Raw genomic sequence first — 18,786 nt, 5'->3', positions numbered from 1 at the left:
GCAGTAATGATGTACTGTTGTAGGGAGCATTTGATCATGAGAAAGCAAGGACTGAAGGTGTAATAATACCAGAACAAGGGGTCGATGAACAGTATGACAAATACATTTCAGCCAAGCTTGAGCTGGAAAGGGAAACAAAAAGCTACCTGGAGGAACAGAAGAGATTCTTCAGAGAGAAGGTGTGTCCAGTAAACTGAAACTCCAGTTTCTCTTATGTTTGTTTAGTTTGCACAGTTGCTGTTTTTTCTTGTATCTGCTGCAGTGTCATCATTGCAGGCTAATTATTATACCTGCTATTTTTGATCACACAGTGTCTAACTTTTCCTCCACATATGCTGTTTCTGCAAAAATTTCATGAATTATAGTACGCTTCCTGAACTTGAATTAAGTCTGTATTGATGCAGACATTGTAAGTGAAGATAAAAAGAAGTTATACACATCCAGATTGTGAAAAAAATTATAAAAGCAAGAGAAAACCTCATCCAATGAAATAAATGGCATTGCTCCACAATTAAGGGGGCACACGTTCGTTTAGTTTGTGGCAAACATTTTAACAAGAGTTTTAATGTAATATTTTGCTAAAGAAACATTCATTCATCAGAGGACAGGTGCAATCAGTATATAAAATGCCCACTGTATAGTGTTACTTCATACTACAAGCAACTTTGACTTTTCTTCATATTTCATTGTTAATGATATCAAACAATGGAAACTCCAGGTAGAAATATCAACAATGTAAGAGAAGATAGATTGCTACTTACTGTAAAGAAAAAACGTCAAGTTGCAGACAGGCACTATTAAAAGACACTCGCATGTAGCTTTCGGCCACAGCCTTCATCAATAAAGAGAGACACATACCCACACACCCCTCATGCACACTCAACTGCCAACTCCAGCGTCTCGGCCCGGGATGTTGGAGTTGGCGGGGTGTGTGTGTGTGTGTGTGTGTGTGCGCGCTAACAGAGGCTGTCGCAGAAAGTTATATGTGAGTGCCTTCTAATAATGTAAAGATATTTTGGCTTTGAAATAAGGGTGAATATTGAATGGAGAAACTAAGTAATATATACGGTGTTCCTGTCAGTATATAAGTAAATTATGCTAGAGGTGGCAGCTGTAATATCAAATATATGATCAGTCACATAAGTCATCAGAATTTAAACATCATCAAGGCTTGATGAAAGTGGAGAGGAACATTACAGGCTACTGACCTTAGAAACGAACTTCTATTGTGCACAGTAGTAAACTAAATAAGATTCATGTTATGTGCCATGTTAGAGACTATCCTTCTCATGAGCAAAATAAGATTTGTAAAGAACAACTATACAGTACTTCACATTGAGAAGTTAGGAGGCAACCAGATGTCGGCACCAGTCAAGAAGTGTGGATTATCAAGATTAACATCAGTGATAAGGCGTATATCACTCTGCAACTCTTGACGCCTTAATGGCTAAAATCATCCCTTTGTGAGAAATGAAGACTGTTCTCAGTGTTAAGACAGTACAATTCTGAAAAAAATATGGCAATGACTGAATTAGTGGAAACAACAGTTATGAACTGCATATGCTTCTATCCTGCAGTGAGGCAAGTTTTTCCCTGTATTTTCATTATTTGATGTAGTTCATACCACCTTGTGTTATCTTTGTCTTATGAAGGACTGAAGTGTGGGAAAAAAATAGAAACCCCCTCACATCTTTTTCAGAACTAACTACACAATTTTGCAATGGAAAATCCAGGATGGAATGTAACAATATTATGAAAACAATATTTGTTACTCACGATATAGCGAAGATGCTGAGACGCGATAGGCACAACAAAAAGACTGTCATAAAGTGAGCTTTTGACCAACAAGGCCTACACACACACACACACACACACACACACACACACACACACACACACACACGCACGCACGCACCATGGTGTGTGTGTGTGTGTGTGTGTGTGTGTGTGTGTGTGTGTGTGTGTGTGTGTGTGCGCGTGCGTGTGTGTGTGTGTGTGTGTGTGTGTGTGTGTGTATGATATTATTGGCTAGCAAAGGACATTTGAGCCATATCCATCATGACATCCCAGGAGTCTGAGTACCTGGAAAACTTATGTTGATGCAACGGAGGCTAAGAAGGATGGAAAAGAAATGATTAACTTTGTTTTGTAATAAATTAAGTTGTTGCTTTGTATTAGAACTGGACTGACAAAATTTGTTTGTGACAAACTAGAACTATTTGATATTTCTTCATTATGAAACATGTTGGAAGTTTGTTAATATAATGAAGCGCAAGGGATGTATTTTTAAAGAACAATGTATCAACTGTTTATCTTCATACCGCTATTGTATTTTAATGGGTGAGAATGAACTGGTGGGAAATGTGGGCTTTCAAAATGTTTTTATTACATAATGTTGATAACTGGTCATCTTCTAGGAGACACTTCAGGGACCTAGGAATTGGTACACTTAATTACAAATGCATAAACTTTCTAAAGTTATTTGTGGTTAATAATAAAGATTAATTATGGATGAACTGTGGAATTCACAACCACAGTATTAGAAACAAAGGTGAGTTATGTATAGGCTATACATCCCTATCTAGGATTCAGAAGTCCACAACATGTCACTAACGGGCATCAGGGAGTAAATTGGAAATCTCCAGTTGTTCAGAAACAATATAAAAGAATAGCTCACTAGCCACCCGTGCTACAATTTATTGCATAAATGATTTGTTTGAAGTATTAGACATAGCCAACAGCGTAGACTTAAAGGAAGCTTGTTATTCAATAGATAATCAAACACTGTTTCAAATTTTAGAGGAGTTGAGTTTGGATAGAAAATCAAGTGGACTGATTAAACAGACCTTAAGCAATACAACATCCAAGGTAAAGTTCAGAGGAAAGCTTTCAGGGGCCATAAAGATTAAACTCAAGAGTCAGATTCTCTGCTTTGCTCTTTAATCGTATTCTTTGTGAGGCGATCAGGAAATGGTGACGAGAAATGAAAGGAGTGGGTAGAATGCGACTAGGGTGCACAGGGAAAGAAATACAGGTAGATTATCTAACATTCACAGACAATATTGTCGGAATTAATAAAAGAGGTGGTTAACCAAACCACACAGCTTCAAATATGGCGGCTAAAGCAGATCTACAGTTTACTATCGAGAAGGCACAGTTTGATAAATATTAAGGTAGCTTCTAGATGGAAGGCAACAAGAGGGAAAATTCAGAAGTTGGGGAGATCAAATTGGGCTTACAGAAAAGGGAAGCTCTGGGAGCACAAGTAAAACAAAATGAATTTAGTATACATTCCATGAACATCAACAATAAGGATAATACTTTGATTGATGTAGAATTGAGACATTTCAGAGTATGATACGCACTGGAGCATTATGCACAGCAGAAGCTCTTTACCTAGTAAGAATAGGAATACTTCAGAGATTAGAAGTGGTGAAATAAAAGATTATCAGGAGGCATTGAGATCTTGAAGAATAGAAGACTGTCAATTTAGGAGATGAGCAAATCAAGAACTGTATACCAAGATAGAGAGAGAATATCAAACATTATCAGGAAAATCATCATGAACAGAAGAGTAAAGAATGTTGCAAAGTATGATGAGAATGAAAGAATATTGAACAAAGAACAAGACGAGAAGAAACGAAGCTGATGAGAATTAACATGGTGCTCAGAATACCAAAATGAAAAGAAGAAGAAGAAGAATGCCACGAATGAAGATGGCACACCATTTCTCATATGGCGTGTGATAGAGCATAGTGAAAGTGTTAAACACAGCATTTCTCTCTCTTAATTTAAAAGAATCTGAATTGGAGTATGGTATGAAAATGTTTTTTCCCTGTCTTTTTCTAATTTAAGCCATTTTGTAGGTTTTATCACAACCATGTAGATGTAGATGAACCTATTAGTTTATTACGTTGTATGAAATAGTCTCCTGAAGTACATAATTCTGTAGTTGGTGGTCTAGCTTGTATAGACATTTATCAATTATTCCTCAATTATACACTGCACATTATGTATTGTATGGGAATATGGAACATTATTCTGTGTACTGTTTGAACACTTGTTCATTTTTCCCTGCAGGTGACTTATGTTGGAAGCGGCAAAAAGGCTTACCAGTTGGAGGTTCCAGAGCATGCCTGTAAGAGAGCAACTGATGAATATCAGCTAGTATCCCAAAGGAAAGGCTATAAAAGATATGTTACTGAAGACACACAGGTATTGTAGTTGTTTCATAAGTGTTGCAAAGTCATTGTTGAGGAAATCAAGTGTTGTGATGGTGGCAAGTGACAAGTGAATGGGATAACGGCATCATTAATGTATTAAAATGATGAATAGTAATCCCTTAAATGAGTGTGTGAAGTGTGATGGTCAATGTAAATTTGATATTCTTTACCATAACTTCTCGGACAGTGGAAACTCCAGGTAGAAAAATCAACATTGTAGCAAAAGACAGTTTGCTGCTTATGAAAAGGAGACACATAAAGTTGCAGACAGGCACAGTTAAAATACCCTTGCATAAAGCTTTTGGCCACAGCCTTCATCAATAAAACACACACACACGCATGACCACCAGCTCCAGCATCTCGTGCCTGAAGGACGTTGAGTTGGCAGTCTCGTGTGTGTGCGCGTGTGTGCATGTGTACGCTTAGTCTATTTTTGACAAAGGCCTTGTTGACCAAAAGCTTATTGTGTAACTGTCTTTTTGTTGTGCCTATCTGCAACTCAGCATCTCTGCTATATGTTGAGTAGCAATTATCCTTTTCATAATACTGTTGTCTCTTTTAATGATGAAGGCCATAGCTGAAAGCTATATGTAAGTGTCTTTAATTGTGCCCATCTGCAACCTGACATATCTTCTTCACAGTAAGTAACAATCTGTCTTTTCCTACATTGTTACCTTAACATGTGATTGCTGTGCCTTTGGACTTCTCTCAAATTTCCTTTCTGGTTGTAATTGCCTTAAACTTCAGAATTTCTGTACCACATTTCTACGAAATGATTTGCAAAATTCCATTTGAGTTAACAGTGTATGTATTCTCTTCACAAATACGTACAGTAACTACCTACAACTGTCTTGATACATATACCAAATCATAATGAACAATGAAGATAGTTTTACACTTTTATTTAACTAACTTCCATTATTCATATATCTGTGCAATCCGTATTTATTTACAGTTCTGATACAGTACTGCCTCGAGTGAAGTTTCTGTGATCACTGTCTCGTGTTGTCCCTCAATATGGTTCACCATGTGCGAAATGAAAATATCCCCACACAATATCTGTATCCCTGTAACTTTTTGTTGTATCATTCATCGATATGAAGACCTAGGGACACACCTCACTTCTGAGGAGTGGTATGTGTCACCACATATGCTATGCAAATCTACAGTTGCTATATTAAAAGAATTTTTTTTCTTTTACTTGACTATTGTGCAATTGAAATAACTTGCAACATGTGACAGTTTGGCCTAGTAGCTTGGACACAATACCATTGCCCAGGTAACACCGGTGACTGGCCTGTTTCCCCTCCCATGGCACTGACCGGTTGCCAGGTGGTGTACACACTGTCAGTAACAGGAGCATATGCTGGTGAGCATCTGTCGCTTCTTTGTTCCTTCGCTCTCGTTGTAAAGTGGCAATATATACAGGGTGGTCCATTGATCATGACCGAGCTAAATATCTCACGAAATAAGCGTCAACGAAGAAACTACAAAGAACGAAACTTGTCTGGCTTGAAGGGGGAAATCAGATGGCACTATGGTTGGCCCGCTAGATGGCACTGCCACAGGTCAAACGGATATCAACTGCGTTTTTCTTTTTTTTTAAATAGGAACCCCCAGTTTTTATTACATATTTGTGTAGTACGTAAAGAAATGTGAATGTTTTAGTTGGACCACTTTTTTTGCTTTGTGGCATATAGTCACAAACATATGGCTCACAATTTTAGACGAACAGTTGGTAACAAGTAGGTTTGAACATTTTATTTCGTTTCTTCCAATGTGATAAATGTACCTTTGTGAACTTATCATTTATGAGAAAGAATGCTGTTACACCATGATTACACGTAAATACCACATAAATACAATAAATGCTCAAAATGACATCCATCAACCTCAATGCATTTGGCAGTACGTGTAACAGCATTCCTCTCAACAGCTAGTAGTTCGCCTTCCGTAATGTTCGCACATGCATTGACAATGCGCTAAAGCATGTTGTCAGGCGTTGTTGGTGGATCACGATAGCAAATATCCTTCAACTTTCCTCACAGAAAGATATCTGGGGACGTCAGATCCGCTGAATGTGCAGGCTTCAACGACCAATCCACCTGTCATGAAATATGCTATTCAATACCACTTCAACCATACACGAGCTATGTGCCGGACATCCATCATGTTGGAAGCACATCGCCATTCTGTCATGCAGTGAAACATCTTGTAGTAACATCGGTAGAACATTACGTAGGAAATCAGCATACATTGCACCATTTAGACTGCAATCAATAAAATGGGGGGCCAATTATCCTCCCTCTCATAATGCCGCACCATACATTAACCCGCCATCGCTGATGTTCCACTTGTCGCAGCCATCGTGGATTTTCCGTTGCCCAATAGTGCATATTATGCCATTTTACGTCACCTCTGTTGGTGAATGATGCTTCGTCGCTAAATAGAACACGTGCAAAAAATCTGTCATCGTCCTGTAATTTCTCTTGTGCCCAGTGGCAGAACTGTACAAGATGTTCAAAGTCGTCGTCATGCAATTCCTGGTGCATAGAAATATGGTACGGGTGCAATCGATGTTGATGTAGCATTGTCAACACCGACGTTTTTGAGATTCCCGATTCTCACGCAGTTTGTATGCTTCTGATGTGCAGATTAGCCGCGACAGCAGCTAAAACACCTGCTTGGGCCTCATTATTTGTTGCAGGTAATGGTTGACGTTTCACGTATGACTGACTGAACACTTCCTGTTTCCTTAAATAACTTAACTATCCGGCGAACGGTCCGGACACATGGATAATGTCGTCCAGGATACCGAGGAGCATACATAGCACACACCCGTTGGGCATTTTGATCACAATAGCCATACATACATACATACAGGCGTCCTCTTGGGTAAAATATTCCGGAGGTGAAATAGTCCCCCATTCGGATCTCCGGGCGGGGCCAACTCAGTATGACAGGAGAAAGAAAACTGGTGTTCTACAGATCGGAAGTGTGCAATGTCAGATCCATTAATCGGGCAGGTGGGTTAGAAAATTTAAAAAGGGAAATGGATAGGTCAAAGTTAGATATAGTGGAAATTAGTGACGTTTGGTGGCAGGAGGAACAAGACTACTGGTTAGGTGAATACATGGTTATAAATCCAAAATCAAATAGGGGTAATGCAGGAGTAGGTTTAATAATGAATAAAAAAATAGGAATGTGGGTAAGCTACTGCAAACAGCATAGCGAACGCATTATTGTGACCAAGATAGATACGAAGCCCATGCCTACCACAGTAGTAAAAGTTTATATGCCAACTAGCTCTGCAGATGACAAAAAGATTGGTGAAATGTATGATGAGATAAAAGAAATTATTCAGGTAGTGAAGGGAGGCAAAAATTTAATAGTCATGGGTAACTGGAATTCAGTAGTAGGAAAAGGAAGAGAAGGAAACATAGTAGGTGAATATGGAATGAGGGTAAGAAACGAAAGAGCATAACTTAATCATAGCTAACACTTGGTTCAAGAATCGTGAAGAAAGGTTGTATACATGGAAGAAGCCTGAAGATACTAGAAGGTATCAGATAGATTATATAATGGTAAGACAGAGATTTAGGAACCAGGTTTTAAATTGTAAGACATTTCCAGGGGCAGATGTGGACTCTGACCACAATCTATTGGTTATGAACTGTAGATTAAAACTGAAAAAAGTTGGGAATTTAAGGAGATGGGACCTGGATAAACTGACTAAACCAGAGATTGTACAGACTTTCAGGGATAGCATAAGAGAACAATTTACAGGAATGGGGGAAAGAAATACAATAGGAGAAGCATGGATAGCTTTGAGGATGTAGTAGCGAAGGCCGCGGAGGAACAAGTAGGTAAAAAGACGAGGTCTAGTAGAAATCCTTGGGTAACAGAAGAAATATTGAGTTTAATTGATGAAAGGGGAAAATATAAAAATGCAGTAAATGAAGTAGGCAGAAAGGAATACAAACTCCTCAAAAATGAGGTCGACAGAAAGTGCAAAATGGCTAAGCAGGGATCGCTAGAGGACAAATGTGAGGATGTAGAGGCTTATCTCTCTAGGGGTAAGATAAATACTGCCTACAGGAAAATTAGAGAGACCTTTGGAGAAAAGAGAAACACTTGTATGAATATCAAGAGCTCAGATGGAAACCCAGTTGTAAGCAAGGAAGGGAAAGCAGAAAGGTGGAAGGAGTATATAGAGGCTCTATACGAGGCCGAGGTACTTGAGGACAATATTATGGAAATGGAAGAGGATGTAGATGAAGATGAAATGGGAGATATGATACTGCGTGAAGAGTTTGACAGAGCACTGAAAGACCTTAATCGAAACAAGGTGCCAGGAGGAGACAACATTCCAATAGAACTACTGATGGCCTTGGGAGAGCCAGTCCTGGCAAAACTGTACCATCTGGTGAGCAAGATGTATGAGACATGCAAAATACCCTCATACTTCAAGGAGAATATAATAATTCCAATCCCAAAGAAAGCAGGTGTTGACAGATGTGAAAAATACTGAAAATCAGTTTAATAAGTCACAGCTGCAAAATACTAACGCAAATTCTTTACAGACGAATGGAAAAACTGGGAGAAGCCGACCTTGGGGAAGATCAGTTAGGATTCTGTAGAAATGTTGGAACACGTGAGGCAATACTGACCCTATGGCTTATCTTAGAAGCAAGATTAAGGAAGGGCAAACTTACGTTTCTAGCATTTGTGGACTTAGAGAAAGCTTTTGACAGGACTTAGAGAAAGCTTTTGACAATGTTGACTGGAATACTCTCTTTCAAATTGTGAAGGTGGCAGGGGTAAAATACAGGGAGCGAAAAGTTATTTACAATTTGTACAGAAACCAGATGGCAATTATAAGAGTCGAGGGGCATGAAAGGGAAGCAGTGGTTGGGAAGGGAGTGAGACAGGCTTGTAGCCTCTCCCCGATGTTATTATATCTGTATATTGAGCTAGCAGTAAAGGAAACAAAAGGAAAATTTGGAGTAGGAATTAAAATTGTTGGAGAAGAAATAAAAACTTTGAGGTTCACCGATGACATTGTAATTCTGTCAGAGACAGCAAAGGACTTGGAAGAGCAGTTGAGCCGAATGGTCACTATCTTGAAAGGAGGATATAAGATGAACATCAACAAAAGCTAAACGAGGATAATGGAATGTAGTCGAATTAAGTTGGGTGATGCTGGAGGAATTAGTTTAGGAAATGAGACACACAAAAGTAGTAAAGGAGTTTTGCTATTTGGGGAGCAAAATAACTGATGATGGTCGAAGTAGAGAAGATATAAAAATGTAGACTGGCAGTGGCAAGGAAAGCATTTCTGAAGAAGAGAAATTTGTTAACTTCGAGTACACATTTAAGCATCAGGAAGTCGTTTCTGAAAGTATTTGTATGGAGTGTAGCCATGTATGAAAGTGAAACATGGACGATAAATAGTTTGGACAAGAAGAGAATAGAAGCTTTCAAAACGTGGTGCTACATGAGAATACTGAAGATTAGATGGGTAGATCACATAACCAATGAGGAGAATTGGGGAGAAGAGGTGTTTGCGGCACAACTTGACTAGAAGAAGGGATCGGTTGGTAGGACATATTGTGAGGCATCAAGGGATCACCAATTTAGTATTGGAGGGCAGCGTGGAGGGTAAAAATCGTAGAGGGAGACCAAGAGATGAATACACTAAGCAGATACAGAAGGATGTAGGTTGCAGTAAGTACTGGGAGATGATGAAGCTTGCACAGGATAGAGTAGCATGGAGAGCTGCATCAAACCAGGCTCAGGACTGAAGACCATAACAACAGCCATACATCAACACAATATCGACCGTTTCTGCAATTGGTAAACGGTCCATTTTAACACGGATAAGGTGTCACGAAGCAAATACCGTCCGTACTGGCGGAATGTTACGTGATACCACGTACTTATATGTTTGTGACTATTATACTGCCATCTATCACAAAGCGAAAAAAGTGGTCCAACTAAAATATTCATATTTCTGTAAGTAGTACACGAATGTGTAATAAAAAATGGATGTTTCTATTTAAAAAAAACGCAGTTGATATCTGTTTGACCTATGGCAGCACCATCTAGCGGGCCAACCATAGCGTCATCTGGTTTCCACCTTGAAGCTAGACGAGTTTCGTTCGTTGTAGGATGTTCCTGGGAACTAGTGTTGTCGTATTAGTGTCATTCTAGTAGCAGTATGCTACATCTCAAGATGATGTTTGCTGGGGTAGAGGTCATCTGAGAACACATTAGCCAGCTTCTCAGCCACTGAATCAGAAAGGGAATTCAGACAACTGGAGTGCAAAAGCAGGAAGCCAATTTTAGATGTTTTGTGTGAGGTGACTCTGAACTTTCGCTGCACTTAATATTCACAGTTCTGCGGTGCTGTGTATCAGAAGGAGAAAGGAGATAAAGAAGACAAGAGTGATTAGGCATCAGCACATTTTCTCCTCGAAATATTGGACAATAAAAGTAGTAGTACCGGAGAATAACCAAGATAGCTAAGGAGAAACAAGGCACCAATAGGAGAGGAAAGGGTGACAGGGTAATCGTCCTTTGGACTGGCTCAGCTCGAGGGCTCATTCCGTACTGTCTATTGTTGTCTTTTCCCAGAAAGTGGGGTGATTGTGGTGAGAAAAGAAGTGCTGCAGTTTTCATGGCATTGGTTTTCAATTTGCTGCTACAAAAATATTCTCCCAAATTTAACAGTAATAATGGACAGTGTGCCATACCGCTGTGTTGTGTTAGAGAAACTCCACCAAACCAGTGGAAGAAAGTGGAGATTGATTCCTGCTCAGTATTGTTGTTTGTTATTTACTTAACATTGCTTTACTGACAGCTCGTAAGTGGCTGGGCAGTGAAAGTCAGCGTGCAACCTGAGGTTCATGCTGGTAGGACCGTTCCCCTCAACTTGCTCTGTTCAAAACTGCCAAGAGTCAGAAGTTATCTGAATCACACTTCAGGTGGTCATGATCAAACCAGTTAGTCTCCTTATGTTTAGGCTTTGGGGGGGGGGGGGGGGGGGGGGGTTCAGAGTGAAAGAGAATATATGGCTGCAGCGGCAGCTAGTTGTCTTCTCACTGTGCAACAGTATCACTCTAAAATGTGTAGCAACAATTAAATATTAACCAACACTTTTATTCAACAATAATACTTGATTGCTCTCAGTTTGTTAGCAGTTATTCATATTGTCGTGTGTGAGAATCTAAATAAACTGCCACCCATTTGAATTCCTCTTCACAACTATTATCTGTGATTCATACTATCCGACACCTTTCCAAACCAAATACCCTAGATATAATTACATTGCGAATAGTTTGTTTGCTGCTCCTGAAGCTGTGCTCTTGGATGACAAAACTATGAAGTTTATACAGAATTAGAATATTCTTATGCCTTTTGCAATGTTGGTAGAAATTGCTGCCTGTTAGTGCATTTATGCATATCGACAGTGTGTGTGTAGAGAGAACTGGGAATGATTATCTTTGTGGCACATGCTCAGATCCCTCTCTCCTCAACACTGATCCTTCCTCTCCAAATTTAAACGTCATCAAATTAGACATATTATATTTTTCTGACATGCTCAGTCTATTTCATGTACCTACTGTTAGTAACCTGAATGGCTTAGCGAGTGACATTAATAACAAGTTGTTGTATTTATCGACAAAAATACTATCCATAGCCACTTGCCATGCTTGAATTATGTGGTAATCACCCTGTGGTACAGTACCCTCTATGTTGAACTGGGACAAAACTGCACCAAGCCAGTTCACTGAGACTGTTCCCAATGTTGCCATGGCTCCAGCTGGATTTGTCAAATAATAGTCTTGTGTTTCCTGACATTTTGTCTCATTGTTCCTGAATCAAAATACAGTGAAATCCCACTTTTACACTTTTCAAGGGACTTCAAAAAAAAAATTGTGTAAAATGCGGGAAATAACGTTTTAAGCTGTAAAAGTTATGTACAGGATACCCCCTTGCAATTTTGCACTTCATGTATACAGTACAGCGTGCAAGTAATAGGCATCAAAATACTCATTTCAGGGACTTGTTCATTATCTAATAATGGCTTATTATCTACTAAAAACCACTGATGTAGTGGGAACTGATGATTGGGAAGCAGAAACATTGCACTCAATTTCATACGCAATTATCGATGTTTTTGGAACGCCTGCAGCTGCCATTCATTATTTAAATAATGAATCACTGCGTCAGTTACATACTTTTTTTCTGCTTAACACAGTGAATTTCGAGAATCTTTTCTCGGTGTTTTGTTCAGCATGACAATATACGTAATTTGCACTGTATTTAAACCAAAAACATTTGAGCAACGCGAACTGAATGAAGGTGTCAACTAGCACTACAAGCGGCCAAAAGACGAAACACACTAAACACAGTTCAACAGAGGTGTGTCGATGATTACAGAAATCATAAAACTGCACATGCGCTGTAGAGACACCTTGCAAATGGTTGTGATTAGTCACGATACCCTTATACGTATGAGCTTAGTTACTCCTATCAGCCGCCATGCAGAGTAGAGTTTGGCAGCGGCAGGAGATACAGCATGAATTGTTCCAACTTTTACACATTTACCGGTTTAAATCCGCTAAGTAGAGCACTTTGGTGTCAAGAAACTTAAGCCACATAATGTTTGTAAACACTACATGACGGCCAACATCGTGCCAGCAGCATTTTACGTCAGTTTTTCTCCACGGACATTTCTTCATAATGGTAAATTGCAGGAAATTTATAAATATGTTCTCGCAAAATCGGGTATGAATTAACATCGTGGACATAGGAAATTTGACATGAGAGATAAAAAATGTTGTAAACGTTGGGAAAACTTTAATTCCGGGAGTGTAAAAGTGGGGTTATGCTGTAGTTCCAATTACAAACATTTCTCACTTTTTTTAACCACATTTTTATAAATCAATAAGGGTTAGTGATTATAGACAGAGCAGGTGCAATGTGTGTGAACATGATTTGCAGTATGAAACAAGGAATATGTGCCAGAGGGGAAGCAATGTAACATAGTCTCATATACTATGACCATTTGGGAAATTACTGTCAAATGGCGGTGGCGGTGGCGGCGGCTGAAGCAGTATGAGAGGAGAAAATGCTGAAGACATTTCTGAAGAAAATATTATTACAGAAAAAAAACTAAGATTAAATGACATGACACTACTGCAAAACTTACGATGCAGTATTATCACACACTGGGTTAACAGTGCACTGGTACAATTCACAAAAACTTTGCTTGTTTATTCACATCAATCCTAATGAATCCCTGTTGATCTCTTGCTAAAAGAGATGTTGCTTTATCTTTTTTAGTATGTACATCAGGTATTTTACTGGCAGTATCAGGAGTTGATGGAGTATGGTGGTGGAAGTGAGGTTTGCTTACAAAAAGGTGCTCTATAGTCTCTGTATGCATGATAATAACTTCCAAAAGTTCAGAATCACTCATATTGCTTTTTAATATTTTAATTCAAAGCATAAGTGGAATATTGTATTTCTGTGCTGTACAAAGTATTTTTGAAGTTGAATGTTCAGTATGTATGGATTCATTCTAAGGCTGCATAACATATATAAGACTGTGAAATATATAGTAATTTGATTATACTCTCATTAAAATTACTTTGTGATTGCCATTTCAGTGGGTCGAGTGGTAGAGGCCTGATGTCGGCCAATCACAGCCGTTTCTTGGGCTCCGTGTGCTCTCTGTGTTGTGTGTTCAGGAGGCACGAGCAGCAGAGCCTTGCCAAGTGGCTCGGGATGCAGAGGTCGGGAAGAGACAGGCTGCCTAGGGAGGGAGGGAAAGGGAGAGGAGAAGTACTAGGCACGCCATGATTTTTTCATTTGCCACTGTTAAAATATTTTTCTACAAACCAGGCAAAACGATATCTACTGTTAAAGATAGAACTTTGGTTAAGTGCACAAAAATGTCAGATTCGCAATCTTATCATGCAATCATAAATAAACAGTTTGGTTGAAAACATTTGATTCATTCACATCTTATAGCTTCACATTGTAGCTGGCCTTTAGTGCTCATAGTTAGTATAATAATTTTAAATTATGACATTTACAGCAGTTAATTCAGAGAGCATTCATTGAAAAATGTGGTTGCCCAGCACTTTGTATTCGGCGGACTTTATTTAAATCATTTGTGACTGCACATGAAATGCAGCTCTCATACCGTAATTGATTTTAGGGGCAGAAGGAAAGCCGTGTTATAATCATGGTAAATCACTGTACACCAGCACCACAGTTGAAGTTGTCCACGCACTATGTTGAATTCATTTATATCTTTCAAGTTTCTTCTGCAATTCGTCAGATCAGACACACAGGAATTTAAGTTTGCATTCTGTTTGCAGTATACATAAACAAAATTAAAATTAATGTAACTGTCTGTGCGTTAATGAAAGTGAAAAGCACTGGATCAGTTATAGAAAGGTTGTGAGTTCAAATACACATCCAAACTTTCTCTAAAAACTATTTTGTTATTCTTCTCCAAGAAAACTATTTTCTTATTATAATGTGGCCATGAAATTAATGGCTCTTGTGGTTAATATTAATCCTTGTCAGCTTAAGAAACCAAGTGTTCTGTTATTTTATTTCTATGTGCATGAATGTAAATAATTGAAAATTTATATAAATCATTATTCCTTGGTTTTAGTAGTTAATCAGTTTAATATAAATTGGAGTGGACATTTGTCTCCACTAAAAGAATACAGAATTGGAATCTCTGAATCATTCTGCAGCTGCTGTTAATATCAAGAGAAAATGCATCTAATTTCAGAGTAACATCAACAGTTTTGAAGGTTCGCTAGGCACAAAATTGGCAGGAAGCAGATAAGTGTTATTAACAGGAACTTAGTATACATATTTTTGGTGCTAAATTACACGAACTGCATAAGAGTTGAAACTCTTAAGAGGAAATATGCTGGTAGACTAGAGTAATTCTGGAAAAGGAAGAGAAGAAGCACATTGTTTAAGAATCAGTTGGGTGCAAACTATTATGGCCGCAGACATAAGACTGGCCATCACTGCCACGTGTCCGTCACAAAGTAGTTCAAATCAGTGTGTCTTGTCTGTTTCCTTGCATGTAAATTCATTTTATTTTTAACGATAAGCAAACATAATTTAGAATTCAATAAATTACTTAAAATAATCATTGCTGATACCTCTCTCATATGATTTCAGAGCTTCCTTGCAAAGGCATCAAACTTAGAGGATCTGAGAAAGGAAGCAATTAATGGAATAAACAAGAAAATATTCCAGAAATTCAGTTCGAAGTAAGTTGTTAGTAAATAATTTGTTCTTTCCACTTTTAAGATACATCACAGATGAATTGGATTAAAGAGGCTTAGAGAAATGAAAACTGCAGTCCAAAAAGTAAACATTATTTAATTACATAATGACAAGAACTCTGTAACACTGATTTTAAGGAAATGTATCATACTGCTAGAAAGTGGTGCAATAAACACACGTTACATGGTGTCACATGATGCTGCGTCTATCATGATGTGGAATTGATCAGTAGTGGGACTAGAACAAGTGTTTGAAAATGGGTGTGTGTGGCAGATTTCATAGCAGGAACAATTACAGTGAGGAACATTGTGATGGTGATTATGGTTTGATAATGTTGAATGGTTCGACAAGAATATCATGGAGGAAAGGTGACAGAAGCAACTGTAAGTGGTGTGAAAGGGATTTTAGAGAGAGAACCTCATTTCAGTCCTCAATTTAACAAAATTCGTAGTTTCGCAATGACATAATGCATGGAAGGATTAGAGGCCAGGATATGCTTGTTTCTGAGTGTTTTTCCAAACGGAAGTTGTATTTCTTGGAGGGTGACAGGAGATTGCTCGGGAGATTTGTTTGCGGACAAAATCTGTGCGGTACTTGTGCGAGAGGATAGTACGGAACAGGGTCTCAGTGCAGGTGGTGAAGGATTCAAGTGATGAAGCAGGCAAGATTTCCAAGGATGCCTGGGCTACAGGGGATGGATTGTGTGATGTGGTAGCTGTCAAAGTGAAGGTATTGTTATTTTTAGGTTGCTTTTGTATGGACTGAGGTTGCTTGTGAGCATTAGTGGGATGGAGGTCAATGTCAAGAAAGGTGGCTGTGTGATAGGAAAAAGTCAAGGTAAAATTGGAGTAGAGAAAAGGTTTCAAGCTGTTGAAGAAAATGCTGTTCATCTTGACTATGAATCCAGACCACAGTGATACCATCAATAAATGTGCATTGAGTCAGGGCGTCCTAGGAATGCGTCTTCAGTGCGGCCCAAGAAAAGATTGTCGTAGAATGAGGTCAACCTGTTTCTCGTAGTGATCCCCATGAGTTGTTTGTAGGTTAAACACTCAAATGTTTGTAATTTGAGAGGCGAATCAGGAATACAGATAGTTGCTAGTGACATTAATCAGTGAAAAGTTCAGTATGGTGTAACAATAATACGGGAAGGATAGATTGCTACTAACCATATTAGAGGAGGCTTGGAGGTGCAGACGGGCACAACATAAAAGAACAGTGGAAATATTTAATCCTCAAACAGGCATGCCTATGTATAATGTGCGTCATCCACAAATAACATTGCCTTGCACCATTCTGTTGTTTTTTTACAGTTATGAGCCTGCACCTTTTTCTTAATTATTGATTCAGCTAGCACAGTGATAAATTGGACTGCCATACTTCCAAGTGAGTAGCAGTTATATACAATAATAAACACTTAGCCAGGTGAGAGAGAATTTATGATCCTTGCAAGAAAATTACACAGACTCTTGAGTTACAATCCCACAATGAAGCAGTTGTCTTGAGATAATTAGCAGTAGAGTAAACGGTTGGTTGGGATATGATGCAACTGCACTGTTTGATGCTTACAGTGGGTCGTTACTGTGGGTAACACTTATAGGTGATAACAGAGTAATATAATGAAATTTTATTTAATTATTGTTTAGTTAAACAGGATCTAGCTCGTATAATTGAGTTTATTGTATAGTTTATAATTAAACTAAGATTAAACTGTGTTTTTAATGTTCGCAAGTTCACTCTGGTGACATTAAGACAGCTATTCTTTATATGTGTACAAAGTACTCTGCGGACTCACTCTTGTTGTAAAAACTGGTGTCCCTACTTGTGTGTTAAGCTTTCAAACAAAGTTCTTCCTCAAAATTGAAACATTCACACAACTACTACTCTGAAACATGTAGCTACCAAGGAGTAACCAAAGACACCGGAATGACATTGCTGTGTACAGAGCTTGTGTAGTACGCATTTCTGCCACTAGGTGTGTGTAGCACAACTCATTTGCATTCATCTGAAGTGATTGTTTTTGCTAGTGCTGTTTCATTCTTGTGTTGTTTTTTAAGAAGGCGAGTTTAGATGAACAATGTGCAGCTGTGAAATTTTGTTTTCTGCTCAGTAAAAATGCTACTGAAACTCTTTTAATGCTGAAAACAGCTCAACAAGATGACGATATGGGAAAAACTCAAGTGTTTGCTGGATTTAAAAATGGCGACCTTTCGATTGATGACAAACCTCGTTTTGGACGTCAGCTATTTCTAAAGATGGCTACAAAAAATGTTTCAAACAGTGGAAGCCCTGGTGGGACAAATGTTTGAGTTTTAATGGAGAGTATTTTGAGAGGTATGAATCAGTTTTGTAAACAATTTAAAAATTTAATTTTTTTTGGTGGGGGGGGGGGGGGGGTCTATGTCTATGGGTGCCTGTGCGCCAGTGGCGGCGGTGAGGTGCTTGTTGTTGTGAGTACGAGTTCTACTTCTGCAGGAAGATTTTGTCGAAAAGCTTAAGTATTCTTAGTACACACACACACACTCTCTCTCTCTCTCTCTCTCTCTCTCTCTCTCTCTCTCTTTCACCCCCTCCTTACGCTGTGCAATTGCACAGTAAATCCCATCTCTGCATTTGTAAGTAAAGGTGTTGTATAACTACAATGATTCATAAGTGTGAATTAATTTTTACTGTGATTGACTTTTTTTCACAGGATGTAGGTTTGTGAAGTCTGTGTGTCTGGGTAGAATTACCCACGAACACAGCCCATCAAGCTACTGGAGGGTGGATGAAAAGCGATTGAAGAGGAATCGGTGTAAGGGCAGAAGGGGGAGAAAAGTGAACACTGCAAGCACCAGCGAGGATAAAACCTCTGCAATGGGCGGAATAAGTAGCGAGAACAGTAGTGGGTTTCTTGCATGGTGTGACAGATCATGTGAGGTTGTGGTTCGTTATTGCGTATTGTGTAGTGCTCAGTACCAGTGTCCTAGCTTATATTTGTCACAAAGAGTGTGTGTCAGTATTGATGTGAGGTGCGGCGTCTGCATACCTCTAATGTGCCAGAGTCATCATGTGAGTGGTCGATTGGTCGTAAAATGAATGGTGCGGTATGTAGTGTTAGGTGGGTTTTGTTTGTGTTTAATGTGCAAATTGGCATCCTTGCTGTGCCTGTTGTGTGGCTGTGTACATTCAACTGGCTGTGCCAGTCAGCTGTGCTGAAATGCTGTTGCTCTATATTTGGGTTATTTGTGTA

General features: G+C 38.8%; 1 protein-coding gene across 1 annotated transcript in view; it reads left to right on the top strand.

Moving 5' to 3' along the window:
* LOC124620346 (DNA mismatch repair protein Msh6) overlaps window positions 1-18,786 on the top strand; it is a 198,657-nt gene that overhangs the window by 105,418 nt on the left and 74,453 nt on the right. Inside the window, exons 13-15 of the mRNA XM_047147020.1 lie at window positions 24-179; window positions 4,081-4,215; window positions 15,447-15,538. Coding sequence (XP_047002976.1) covers window positions 24-179; window positions 4,081-4,215; window positions 15,447-15,538 — 383 coding nt within the window. The remainder of the gene's footprint in view (window positions 1-23; window positions 180-4,080; window positions 4,216-15,446; window positions 15,539-18,786) is intronic.

This window comes from Schistocerca americana, chromosome 6 (genome assembly GCF_021461395.2).
Source record: "Schistocerca americana isolate TAMUIC-IGC-003095 chromosome 6, iqSchAmer2.1, whole genome shotgun sequence".
NCBI classification, from domain to species: Eukaryota; Metazoa; Arthropoda; class Insecta; order Orthoptera; family Acrididae; genus Schistocerca; species Schistocerca americana.
This window is presented reverse-complemented; position numbering and strand designations above follow the sequence as displayed.